The sequence below is a fragment of the Lactuca sativa genome, chromosome 5, assembly GCF_002870075.4.
Source record: "Lactuca sativa cultivar Salinas chromosome 5, Lsat_Salinas_v11, whole genome shotgun sequence".
Classification (NCBI taxonomy): domain Eukaryota; kingdom Viridiplantae; phylum Streptophyta; class Magnoliopsida; order Asterales; family Asteraceae; genus Lactuca; species Lactuca sativa.
The window spans coordinates 263,873,602-263,888,119 of NC_056627.2; the positions used below are offsets into that span (position 1 = coordinate 263,873,602).

The 14,518-nt window shown below is 34.6% G+C and overlaps 1 protein-coding gene across 1 annotated transcript; it reads right to left on the minus strand.

Annotated features, from left to right (window-relative positions):
• Positions 1-141: 141 nt before the first annotated feature.
• On the minus strand, positions 142-1,983 carry LOC111877757 (B3 domain-containing protein At3g19184). The gene is made up of 6 exons (XM_023874269.3): positions 1,763-1,983; positions 1,584-1,682; positions 1,088-1,119; positions 825-990; positions 451-657; positions 142-341 (listed from the first exon to the last, which is right to left on the minus strand). The coding sequence occupies exons 1-6, from the start codon at positions 1,898-1,900 to the stop codon at positions 294-296; spliced, it is 690 nt and encodes a 229-aa protein (XP_023730037.1). The 5' UTR covers positions 1,901-1,983; the 3' UTR covers positions 142-293.
• Positions 1,984-14,518: the final 12,535 nt, after the last annotated feature.

The window sequence follows — 14,518 nt, forward strand, 5'->3', positions numbered from 1 at the left end:
AAGTTGTTTTAAAATTTTGGTCCAAGCCCTATATGGATATAACCCGTTATGAAGGCCCAGTTATAGACACTCTTAGGCTTGATACATCACTTATCGACTTTCTCGATCATGGCCCATTAAGGCCCAAGACCGGTTACAAAATGAAGAAATAGGCCCAGGATTGGTAATAAGTCAATGGAGCAAAGTAATGTTTACACTTTGACAAAAGGACTCCAATTTTTTCAGCATTACAGATACTACGTTGTTTGGATTTCATACTTCAACAGAGACATTGAACTTTGTAAAATCACATCTCAAGCATCATCACTATCTCCAGCTTGATTCACTCTTGTAATGTAAACCTTCATTCAAACACAGAAAAGAAGATGAGTAAGTTTAAAAAAACAAGGTTGAACTAAATAACTAGATATGTTTGGTTGTATGGAATGGAATAGAGATGAAGAAAATAACCTTAAAAACTGTGGGTTTTATGAGTTGGAAAATTAATGCATCACCATCAACTAGTTTATGATCTTCAGCAAACGCTTTCCATCCTCCACTAAGTCCTGTTTTCCTGGGGAGGTACTTTGTTGGCCACTCATCTCCATTTTCATCAACCAATGTCATTATTTCATCACGTTTAGGAAGGTAGCTTTTGCAGAAATACACAGGAAGACCCTAATTACAATTCATAATAACATGTTAAATACAGATTTTTTTTTTTTTTAAAATGTTATTTCATGTGAAATGTGAATCAGGTACATTCAGTTGGTGCCCAATTCACATTGGGATTGAAACTCTCTGTTAAATGGGAAATTGGGTATAATAATCTCTTTAAAACTTACCAGCCAAAACCCACCCGAAACATGGGATATAAGCATTGGTTTCAAGAAGCTAGGAAAATCAGGCTGCAATTTGGAGTGTAGTTCTTCTGCTCTTTCAGAAGCATACTCTCTATCTTCATCAGATGCGTAGATTCGATTTGATAAATCCCTTACTTTCATGCCATAACTGATGAATGAATACATAACTCAAATAGTCAACAACATGAATCAATATTACAAAGGTTATTTATATTAATAAAAACTACACAGGCAAAAAATTTTACCTCCTGCGCATTCCTAAAGGCTCAAGTAGGATCTGTCATAGCATTTCAAGAAATATCACTTAATAATTGGTATATAAGAACGGGGGGAAACTCTGAAGAAAAGTAGTATGCTATCAAACAAGATTAATCCAACAAATGAGCTATATATTGGCATCAACATATGTTCGAAAAGCAAGCCACATTCAAAAAAAAAAAAAAAAAAAAAAAAAAAAAAACTAAAGATTTAAGAAGCACATTTCATCAAAAGGCTATCATGCAATAACTTTAAGCAGAAATTATCACTGGATCTTATTGACAAGAAAACCTGATCGGTCCCTCGTTACAGGAAGTGATTTTATTGAAATCCCACAATCACTTAATTGTTATAACTTTATGATATTCAAAGGTTAAGCATCATGTTAGCGATTTACAAGAAAGGATAAATCTTGAAACAGAGAAAGGAACCCATCAAAGTATCGAGCAAAAAAAAAAGACAGATATGGTGAGAAATCAGTACCTCTTTGTAACTTGGTGGTGGCTTGTCGGCGACACGATTGGACCTCCTCACGGAAGACAGATCCAGCGGCTTACGAGGCGTTCGGTTCACCTTCTTCATCTGCGATTATTAAAAAAAATTAGATTCGATAGTACTTCTTAAATGCATTAATTTAGAATCATACAGAAAGAGGAACATACAGGAGAGGGCTTTGGGGTTGAGATGATTCGAAGAGATTGAGCCAGGGCATTGAGTTTCAATTCTTCCATTCTTTTCTTGTTTTCTTCCAATCTTTTCTGTCTACATTCTTCGTAGTTTACCTTCTTCGGCGCCACCATTTTCGCGAACCTGAAGCTGGATTTACAGGCGGCCAAGCTAAGAACAAGAAAATGAGGGCTGGTGTTGTGCTGGGCGCCATAGTTTAAAAGTTTAAAGGGACTTTAAAGGTTTGAATTTCAAATTAGGTCTAGGAGTTCGTGTAATAAAATTAAGACAAAATTGCAAAAGTGTCATGTGTATGTATTTTTTTTTAGGGTTTTGGTCCAAATCATGAGTTTTTTGGATTGGTGGTGCTTTTGAGCTAGTTTCATTGCGTTTTTGGTCCCTCTGAATAGTGAAATGGCTGTAATACCCTTAGGTTATTTATTTTTCAATTTTTTTCATTTCTTTTTAAATCAAACACTAATATATTTATTTTAATAATTAATAAATTAAGAAGGGCCCACCTCTCTCTCTCTCTCTCTCTCTCTCTCTCTCTCTCTCTCTCTCTCTCTCTCTCTCTCTCTCTCTCTCTCTCGTAATTGTGATCACTGTTTACATAATTTCAATCCAGTGTATTGCACTTGAACTCCATCGGAGCAATATGAGCTTGGAATCTCATCTAAACGACTATGAATCCTAATAAACAAACAAATCGAATTAACCCTTTTTCATTGTTCTTCATATTCACTGGTTTACCTATTCAACAAGATGTATGGCCAGACCCGAAGTTTGATGCCACAGACGGTCTCATGCCAATTACATAAAACCATTATAATTTGAAATCTGTTTAATCTAGCCATCCGAATAATTTTTTATTATTTAAGCATTAAAGCTTTGGTTTTTTTATAGAAAAACAATTTTAAAAAGATTAAATATTCTTCTAGTGGTGGTTTTTTGTTATTAATTACTTGGATCCCAATGGTGTTTTATTTTATATTTTTTTTTGAAACGGCAAATAGGATTAAAGACACATGCTTAACAAAAAACTAAATCGGGCAAAATAAGTGGTACAAAAGCGAAAAGAAACGAAAAGAAAACATTAACACAAGAGGGGAGTGAAAGGTGAAATAATCCACTCAACTCGAGGCACCGCACCCCAAACCACCTCTATGTTTGTGCCAAACGTGTGATAAGGAAATAATGTTGTTCTCTATTTTCGTTAGGGACACACCAAATTTTTGATAGATTCAATCATACCTTGTCAACCATATGTTCCAAATGAAGCAATAGAATATCATGTTTAAAATCAATTTCTCCCTGTAACAATTCCCACATGTAGCTGCAAAATCAAGAAGATCCCTAACATTAGAGAGACTTTTGTTTCGAATTCCACGCCATTTTAAAATTCACTCAATCACCACCTTAGTGTATTCATAGTAGGGGTGTGCACGGTGTGGTTTGGTGCGGTTTGCGGTTTTGGCTATAACCGCACCGCATATGTGGTTTGAGTTATTTAGAAACCGCAAACCGCATCACGAACGTTCAAAACCGCATAATGCGTTGCGGATTGGTGCGGGCGGTTTATGCGGTTTACATGCGGTTTTACGGTTTGACTAATTATTTACTTTAAATTTAATGATAATACTATCATTGTCATCACTAACGGCTCACTAAGTGGTCATTAAGAAATTTGGTGGTCAAATAATTATGGTCATTAACTACTTTTGAATATACATAAGTTAAGAAACACATAGTGACCATAAAATAATGGTTACTGAATCTTAGTTGAAAATGAATTTAAGACAAATATATATATATATATATATATATATATATATATATATATATATATATATATATATATAGTAACTACGTTATATTTTATATTAATTAAGATTACATTTTAAAAACTTAAGTTAATGTCACTAATTTAGAACATGTCAAAATATTTTCGAATATATATATATATATATATATATATATATATATATATATGTGTGTGTGTGTATGTATGTATGTATATAACCATTAATTGATTTTATCAATGCGGTGTGGTTTAAACCCTAATTTTGTAATCGTAAACCACAAACCGCACCGCATAATGCGGTTTAACAAAAATACAAACCACAAACCGCACCGCGAGTGTTTTAAACCGCGTTATGCAGTTTGGCTAGTTTATGCGGATTATTGCACACCCCTAATTCATAGGAAGTAAGAATATATCCATTGTCTCAGCCTCCTAATTACATAAAGGACAAAGATTATTAGAGATATTAACACATCTACGAACCAACTCATGTGCCACCGGTATTCTAGCCGAGATTTCAACATCAATACAAATTACAATCCCTGACTAAGGCTTGAGGCCATTTTTATCGATCTGGAGATTGGCAACGATGTAACATTTTATTGTCAACTGTCCTTTAGAACAACCATATACAAAAAATACATCTTGTAACACCCGTTTATTTATTAGTTAAATAAATAAACTAATGAATAAATGGTAGTCCTAAAATAAATAATTATGTATGAAAGGATGGTCTCGAGGGGCTAATTGTAAAGATTTTAGAAGATGGGGATTGTTTGGTAAAAGATGGGACTTAATTTGAAAGGGGTTTTCGAGTTCAGGGTTTAAATGGTAACTATGGGGGTTTATTTTTTTAAAGAAAAGGGAATGGAGGGACTAAAGATGGTATTATGGAAAGTAGCTAAGGGGACCGGGTATATAAACCCGTCACCCATTCTTGAACCCTAAACCTAATCGTTCTTCACCAGCCGCTATCCTTATGACCCCTTAGTCGGCGCCGCTACACCTCCCGTCGACCGAATGGTGTGCCACCGGAGATGTTTCCCCCCTGACGAGTGCCGACGAACCCGAAGCATGCCAAAGACCGATCGACTGCCTCGTAGCCATGGTCGGAGTCGCTAGCCAACTGCCAAGCAACCGTTGTAACTGTTCTAAATCGCTGCTATTGTTCTTCTTCTTCTATTCATCTTGTCGTCGGCCGCCTTGTGGGTGGAGGGACTCATGGCGTTTCGTGTTATCACCGGTGAGTGATGGTTTAGTTCAAGGTTCGTGTGCGACATGGGTGCGCTGTGGGGGGGGAAGTCCTGTTGAGTCGGGTCATGGAGAACCACCATGGCAACCGGCCATGGTGGCTGTCATCGCAATATGTCGCCGGTTTTCTGTGTTGTTGCCATCGCCACCCACCACAGGTGGGTGTTGGGTTTATGTGTCCGAGAAAAAGGATGTGGGGGCGTGATTCTGCTTCAAGATCTGTGTGGTTTGCGTGTCTACTTGACTGAGAAACAAAAGAGATCACTACCACCACCATGAGGTGGTGGCTGCCGTCCCAAAAGTTATTGTTGTCGCTGCTGTGAGCCACCGGGTGGGTGGCTGGGGTGCATCTTGCAATCTGAAGCATGTATGTGTGTTGTGTATGGTGTTTGTTTGGCCGGAAAATCGAGTATAACCACCATGTGTCGCCGCCGGCCGCCATTAGGTTGTTGTCTATATGTTTTGTAATTAGATTAGGGTGTGCGTGTGTTAATCGGTTGGGTATTGTAATTGTAACAAATCTGAATAGTGAAGGAAATCCATCACCACCACCGATAGGTGGTGGCTGCTGCCATCGGCCGCCGTGTCGGGTGGCGGTGTGCTTGTCTTGTGAGTCGACTCGATTGGGGATGCTTGAAACCCTAATGGGCTCAAAGGAGCTCTAATGGACCCAATAAAACCCTAATGAGCTTATTAAGATTTTAGTGGGCTTAATAGGCCCAATAAAGCCATAATTGACATAAAGGCCAACAAATTGATAAGTGGGCTAATATTTGGATTGGAAAACCCTAATGCCAATGAAAACCTAACTTTAAGAATTAATCGGGTCACACACACGAGAATTATTTAATAACTTGAGATATTAAATAATAGTCATTGGCGGGAATTAATCTAAGCAATATTGGACTTAATGAATTAAGTCCTTAATGGATTAAGTGCTTAATGGGTTAAGTAGGAAACTTAACCCTAATCATCATTTTATGTGAAACCCTAATTTCACTTGGATTTATTATTGGACCTTTCATTTGGGCCTTGATGATTGGATTATTAATGGGCCATCCAAGAATAATTATATGGACTAAAATAATTAATGGGCCTAGGGTAAGTCCCATGTAAGGGGTTGGGACCAATTTGGAAAATTGGGCCATAGATGGACCATAGTTGGGCCTTAATGATTATATGATGTTGGGCCTTAGAATGAGACCATGTATAGGCCTAGGCCCAATTTGGAAAATTGGGCCATGTGTTGGGCTTCGATTCCTAGTCGACTTTGGGCCTATGGATTGGGCCTTGGGCTTGAATAAGACAAGCTAGGGGTAATGTAGTAATTACCCAAAGAATGTACTTATGGTTATGTGTTGGGACCCAATTATTAATTGGGTGTTATTTTGGTGTTGACAGTTCGGGAATCTGTCAACCAATAGCTGGGGCTCAGCCTGCGGGACTTCAGCAGTGTGGGATTGTGTCTTCAGGACTTCAGCAGTATGAGGTGAGTTACCTTCTAGTAGCAGTGGGTTTAAGGCCACAATGCCGGCCCACTAGTAGGAATTGTATGATTAGATTATTGTCTCTGTGATATTCATCTAGGGTTGCTACTACATGTGTTATGTTTATGTGTTTGTATGATATGATGCTATGTGCTAGTGATAGTAGGGGAGATAGTCCCTAGGTTACCGGTCGACAGGGCCGAAGGGGCAGTCATGCCCAGCCATGTTAAATAGATTATGTGACACGTGTTATGTGGTAGTGGTAAGGGGTGAAATCGTCCCCAACATCCGGTCGAGAGGACCGAAGGGGAGACCAGCACCCAGATATGCTAGTCAGCATCCGGTCGAGAGGACCGAAGGGGAGGCCAACACCCAGATATGCTAGGCAGTATCCGGTCGAGAGGACCGAAGGGGAGGCCAGCACCCAGATATGCTAGGCAGTATCCGGTCGAGAGGACCGAAGGGGAGGCCAGCACCCAGATATGTTAGGCAGTATCCAGTTGAGAGGATCAAAGGGGTAGGTCGGGTACCCAAATATGCCTGACAATTTATATATGTTATGTGATTGTATGGTATGCGGTATGATGGGGGAACTCACTAAGCTTCGTGCTTACGGTTTTCAGTTTTGGTTTCAGGTACTTCGTGTTTAAAGGAAAGGAGCCGGTTTGATCGCAGCGCATCACACTATGGTTTTTCCGCACATGAGATCTTTGGGATTACACTCTGATATTATTTTATGATAACACGTTTGATTATTTCTACTTTGGTTTTGACATGACATGATATTACGGATGTTTTATTACACTGTTGGTTTATAATGACGTATTTAAAAATGAATTTTTTTGGCCTGTATTTTTGGGATGTTACACATCTTGAGTTTTTATAAATGTTTGCGACCGTTGCAGCACACCACCTCCATGGTATACATTTTTCATGTTTAATGCATATATATATATATATATATATATATATATATATATATATATATATATATATATATATATATATATATATATATATATATATATATAGGAGTAGGATCAAATGAGAACACCTAAAAGGTTGAGAACGCGAGAACGGATCTCATCCATCTATTATCTTAGATCTAAGGCTATAATTAATTAGAAGTTTTGTTATTGTTAAAATGTTTAAATTCAATTAATTTGAATTAAAAATAAGAAAAGGGTATCATGGTAAATAATCATTCCCTTATTTTAAACAACTCCTAAAATCACTCGGTCTCCCACCCCCCCCCCCCCCCCCCCCCCGGTTTTCTCTCATTTATTCGACCGCTTCCCATTACTCCTTTTACATCGATTCCGGAATGAGCCCACTATGTTCCACCATCGTCTCCACCAATATCTCCATCTTTTTGTACCATTCTCCTCTTTGCTTAGTAACATCATCTCTATCCCCTAGATCCGAGCCCTAATTACTAAAACAACAATGATTGAAGATCAAGAAGGATCTCAAGTCCTCACTCCTCCACCGCCTCAACCACTGTGACAACCCTAGACAATCACGGGTTCTGCGATCAAAATCAAGAGAGATTATAGGTCAATAGATCACACAAAGGTATATCTGTCTCCAATTACTCAAAACCTTGATGTGAATACAGTTGTTTTTTTGTTCAATTTAGTTGATTTTAGTGAATGTTAACAATGGCTGCCATCAAGAAGGATCTCAAGTCCTCACGCCTCCGCCGCCTCAACCACTGTGACAACCCTAGACAATCACGGGTTCTGCAATCAAAATCAAGAAAGATTATAGGTCAATAAATCACACAAAGGTATATCTGTCTCCGATTACTCAAAACCTTGATGCGAATACAATTGTTTTTTTGTTCAATTTAGTTGATTTCAGTGATTGTTAACAATGGCTGCCAGACTAAAGCTGTAATCTGTATTGCTGAGATTTGAAGGAAACCCTATAGTTTTCGCCTTCTGTTTTTTTCTTTATTCGGATGTTTCATTAGGGTTTCGTTGGGTTTAAATTTTAACGATGGCAACCTATTTGAAATCAATCCATCTTGTTTGGCTTCAATTTTGTGTTCATTTTCCAATTGGGATCTTGTATGAAGATGAAACTTGGAAGACCTCTTTGAAATCAATCCATCCTGTTTGGTTGCTTGTTTACATATTTAGTTGCAATTGGTGTCATGAGCAGTTCTTCTTGCTAATCTGATAACGGTTGGGCCCGATGTACTTTTCTTTTACACTCAGTAAGTTGTTACAAGTCACAAACCCTTTATGTTTCAGTTGTAATCTTATATTAATACAATGTCAGATGTCTCATTTGTAGTTAATCATCAATAAATACTCCACGAGGCTGGTTCGAGAGGAGCAAGGAAAGCAGCCACGACAATGCGGGTGAGGGGAAAAAGCCAAGAGGCGGTTGCCTCTTTTGATTTCACCGGAAACACAACCCCATCCTGGTGGTTATTCTTGGCAGGGAACGGAGAATAAGAAATGATAATTTTTACACTATTTTTATTTTGTGTTTATTTATGAATAGAGTGTATTCATTTGTGAATATCAGTGTATTTATGTGTGAATGACTATTTAATTATACATACTTGTTTCTTTTAACATTTTTGCAGATCCAATGAATAAACATGCATATAGTGGGAGGTGGGAGATTTACCAAATGAAACACCGACACCAATAGATTTCGGAAGGAGCGCAAAGATGTTTTATTCATTTATGATTGTAATTGTAGTACTAGTTTCCGTATCAAAAAAAATATATATTGTAACTTATTCATTTACTATTATAATTATATTCTTATATGAATAGAAATGTGTTTTATTTATTTATATATGAGTATTATTTTAGTTGATTTTATAATTTTTTTTTCCGGGTTTTATTCTTTATGATTTTACAAGTATATTCATAAATACAGCTGAGTTAATTCATTTATAATTTACAATTGTATTCATTTTAAAATGAAATGTATAAATCATTATTTATGAAGATATATATATATATATATATATATATATATATATATATATATATATATATTTAAATAAATAAGGTAAACCGATAAATTATTCATTCTCTTAATATTTGATTGCTAAAAATAAAACATAAAAATGAAAAATGAAATGAAAAAAAAAACGTTTTTTTAGATAGAAATTAAATCATGATTTTATTAATTATTGGTTCATTAAAAGAATAGGATATAAAAAATGAGATATTTTGGGTAATTGTCATCATAATCACTAAAATTTAGAAAATCATAATTTAATTAGAATGTAAAATTCCATTTATGCCCTCTAAAAATGATTGGTCTACAACTATTCTCGCGTTTTCAACCTTTTAGGTGTTCTCATTTGATCATCTCTCTCTGTCTATATATATATATATATATATATATATATATATATATATATATATATATATATATATATATAAGCTGGGGCAGGCAGAGTTTAACAAAGCCACAAAGGTGGATCACTTAACCCACTTTTTTTTTCTATTATTATAACAAAGTTTATCGAAATAAAAATTATGAACTATCTTAAATATTTTACATGAACTACCATAATTGTTTTTGAAAGAAAAATTATAAATCAAGATTTGCAAAGCCCAAATTTTATATTTTAATAGACCAAATAGCTGTAAATTTAATTAAAAAAAAAACATTTGAAAATTAGTTGACGTCGTTTCTTTACTCCAAAACTCCGATTAATGTTTCACGCCTTCACAAATTGCTGATCATCGGCACCTGTTACCATCGTCGACAACCTCTTTTCTGTCATAGCCGATGGCGGCTCCGACCTTCGACAATCTTCCCTTCTCATGCCAATTTTTGTTCACCGTATAATTCAATGCAGGGCCGACCTTAGTGTATAAATAATTAAGCCCTTGCTTAGGGCCCCCACTTCTAAGGGGTCCCACTTAACCTAAACCTCAATTAGGGAATAATTAAGTGTTGATTAAAATTCTCCAATTTCCATTCGCAAATCGTACACATCGGCTGCAAAACCAAATTAATCAAACGATCGGCGCTATCTATTGAGTGCGACTCATTGTTCTTCAATTCTTCTTCTTTCTTTGTCGTTTGAATCTGATTCTTCTTTCTTTCTCTACAGAAACCAATTACTTCCATTGTTGATTGACTTGATTCTGCTATCAAGTGTCAAGACTCAAGAACTCAATTGATTTGGTGATTCTTGGATTTTGAAAAGTAAGTTCTTCTTCCATTGTTGTTCTTCTTCGATTTTTCTTCTGATTATCTATGATTGTGGTTTGTGAATTTGTGAAAAGATGATAATCTATTATCTATGATTGTGGTTTGTGATATAGCCTGGACCGGGTGGTTCTACACTTCTGCTTAACCCGTTTTTGACCTGCCGGAACCCCTTTTTTCTTATTGATTTTAGCCAAACTTACGACTAGGGAATAATTCCTAATCATGTCCATTGTAACTCAGTATCCAAATTCATTTTTATAATAATTTCACAAAAGAGGTCTCTGTTTTTTATCTTTTTTTTGTCACAATTCAACCCTAAGGAAAAAAGAAGTTATTTGAGCTTATTTATTAGTTTAATTTCCAATCTGCACGGTTATCATTATTCTATTATCATATCTCTGCAATATTCCTTCATTTTGTTTGTTAGTAATCTATGTCTGAAAAGGTCATCCAAGACATCTTATGGTATATGTTAATTTTTGTTATTTTGATGAAGTTAAAATTGTTTGATGCACTACACCAAATAGAGTACAGTTATTTTGATGAAGTTAAATTTGTTTGATATACAATATGAAGTTAAATTTTTGTTATTTGTCAAAGGACCCCAAATTTTTGGTTCGCTTAGAGCCCCAAACCGGTTGAGCCGACCTTGATTCAATGATTAGAGATAAAACATTCACCGTGTCACTATGTGTATGTTTTTTACTATTGTTTCAATGTTTTTATAATTCTGTATGTCGATATGTTGTATGAGAGATTCATAGGTTAGATGTAATCTTGCCAACTTGATTTATTTATAAACAATGCTTCTTTTTGTGAAAATATATCAAGATATAAGTCTTCATCAAGTATAATTGTAAGAACTTTGATTTTTTCTTATTATACGACCCTAACATAACCCGGACCCGCATAGTATTTTTATCATTGTATGTTTTTTACTATTGTTTCAACGTTTTTATATTTCCGTATGTCGATATGTTGTATGAGAGATTCATAGGTTAGATGTAATCTTGCCAGCTTGATTTATTTATTTGTATTTTGCCATTAGGCATTAGCATATAAACAATGCTTCTTTTTGTGAAAATATATCAAGATATAAGTCTTCATCAGGTATAATTGTAAGAACTTTGATTTTTTCTTATTATACGACCCTAATATAATCCGGACCCGCATAGTATTTTTTTCATTGTTTATCAGTTTCATTTAAATAATGAACCATGTAGTTTTACCTTCTAGACTCGCCAATGTATATAAGGTCAGTCCAAGCTATTGACTACATGGACGACAACCTAGGGCATCGCAAACCATGGGGAATCACTTTAGCCTAAAATATGTTGCTTGCATGAGCCTCTATTAGCATTTTAGGTCTTTTATATATGATCTATCAGTAAAAATTAAAAATGAAAAAGAGTTGAAGACAAATCTTTTGGATACCGTTTGCCATAACCACCATGATACAATGTGAGTCATCGTCACACAAACACAATAGCCAACTGCCATATATCAGAGATTCTTTTGAGTTTTACTATTTTATGCACTCAAATTACCTCATCAACCCTCAAGTTATTAAATTGGCGTATGACTTCTTTGTTGAATAATCGGTGGCTAATACTTATTTTTAGGATGCAAGGTTTTAATGGAACAAAGATCTTATGTGTAAATTGATCTTCCTTATTGTAAACTGTTGAATCTATATGCTCAATAATCATTATGGAATGATATTGCTAATAATATATGATCATATAGGGTCACACCTTTATCAGGTTGACATATTTTGTATGTTTATTATTAATATGATTATTAATAAATAATATTATTTCTTGTATTTAATTCGGGAATAATTATTTTTTTGTAAAAATAATAATCATAAAAGAGTATAACTAGTTATTATTTCATATGGTATGAATTAGTAAGTCATGCATAACCTTTTGGACTAGTTGAATCATTTTGTCTTTTACCTAAAGACAAAGTTTATATTTTATAAACTTTGAGTTTATAAAAATTAAAGAATTCTCCTTTTTTGAAAATACATAACCAAAATTATTATTATAAGAAGAGAGGTTGTTTGTCAACTTTTTTCTTATGTCCCCCGTGCTTCTAAAAGACTACCATTTATTTATGTTATTATAATATAAAAGGAAGATTTTTGCATGAGTTTTTGACTAGTTTTTTTTTTTTTTTTTTTTTTTTTTTTTTTTTTTTTTTCTTATGAATGAAATTAGCTCTGCTCTTACAACTTTCTCTCTTTTGAAGCAAAATTATTTTTAGACTTAAGACATTCAAGAATACAAGAATGAACTAGCATTCCAAGTATCTTAATCTTGATGCTGGATACACATAAAAATTCTATTTTTGAATTTTTGCTATCTTCATCAACACCCCAAAAACCAAATGGGTTCAAAAGCTTCAAAAGTTGTCATTCTAAAACTCTTTTTAGTTGTTTTTATTTCATTTTAATCTCTATCAATTGATCGGTTTGGTTTTATTATAAACTAAAAATAAACTTGTTATTTTAAAGCTTCTGTTGACCAGTTTTTATTAAAAACTAACTTATATTTTGTATCAAAACTCATCAAAAACGTGAAACCTCAATCAAATAATGGTTGAAAGCATTGGAGGTGGCAATGAAAGAAATTTGTTATCGACTATAGTGAAGGTTTATGCTTGACAAGAGCGTACGTTTGCTATAGAAAAACACCTATAGGTGGGTCCATAAAAGAGCTTTAGTTCTTGATAACGAAGTGTTGACTAATCTCCAAATATTATCAAGGATTGTATTCCTATGTGCATTTTCTCTATAACTTTTGTTTTTGCACGTGTACCATTTTAAAAATTTGTTATGCGGATGTGATGTGATTATTTAAGGAGTCTTCTAAAATAAAATAAAACAAAGAGTTACTTGGCGATCATTTTTATCATGCTATTGCTATTGCTAGCGGTGTATCACGAATTCACAACGAATATCAGCTAAAATATGAGTTTTTTTAAAGGTAGAAATCAAACCATATTACAAGATCACACTCTTTCTTATTTACAAGATAAACCACTTATAATGATATAACATTTGATGGGATCACTTCAATCAAATATATACAATAGAATCTATAATCGGAGAGTCGCAAACTTCATAATATGAGTGATAAAAGGGAAAATGAATTAGAAGCCCAACGAAGTTTCCAAACCGTTCAAAAAACCTCAATTCTGTTTTGTCTGTTCAAGAAAACCCAACGAACTTAACATTTTGTCTAAAAAGCCCAATTAACTTACACTTCTCATTTATGGTCAACCGGCTAATGAAAGTCAACGAATGACATGGCTTATGACGTGTAATTAAATATCAGAAAATGACTTGTAAGACCAACGAAGTTTCAAAACTGTTCACAAAACCCTAATCATGTTTTGTTGGTTGAAAAAAACCCAATGAACTTATGCTTTTGTTCAATTCTCATTAGAGGCAACTAGATTCATTTGGTATACAACTAGTTGGTAAATGACATGACATTATGTTTAATGACATGGAATAAAGAGATTAGAATTGCCCTTTATATATTGATTTAGCCCTAAACTTTTTTTTTCTGGATGATCCTCCGTTCTAGATGTCCAAATCCAAGAAGAGCGTCCACATCCACAAGGGTTTTCATCATCAAATATCCTTTTTGTAGATATTGAGTTGGGCATCAACGATTGAGAGGAAGAATAAGAAGTAGCTATTACACGAGTTCGAACACAGACACCGTTTGTTTTTCTCTTCTCGAAACCCTAAATCGATATATAAAGCGTAATTCTAATCTATTTATTTCATGTTATTAAATATAATGTCATGTCATTTGCCAACTAGTTGTATACATAATGAATCTGGTTGCCTCTAATGAGAATTGAACAAAAGCGTAAGTTCGTTGGGTTTTTTTCAACAAACAAAACATGATTGAGGTTTTTTGAACGGATTTGAAACTTCGTTAGTCTTACAAGTCATTTTACAATATTTAATTACACGTCATAAACCATGTCATTCG

Coding starts and splice junctions, on each gene's coding strand:
- LOC111877757 (XM_023874269.3), bottom strand. CDS start 1,900: ATGGTGGCGCCGAAGAAGGTAAACTACGAAGAATGTAGACAGAAAAGA. Junction 1,683..1,762: donor CAACCCCAAAGCCCTCTCCT/GTATGTTCCTCT, acceptor TAATAATCGCAG/ATGAAGAAGGTGAACCGAAC. Junction 1,120..1,583: donor CACCACCAAGTTACAAAGAG/GTACTGATTTCT, acceptor ATGCTATGACAG/ATCCTACTTGAGCCTTTAGG.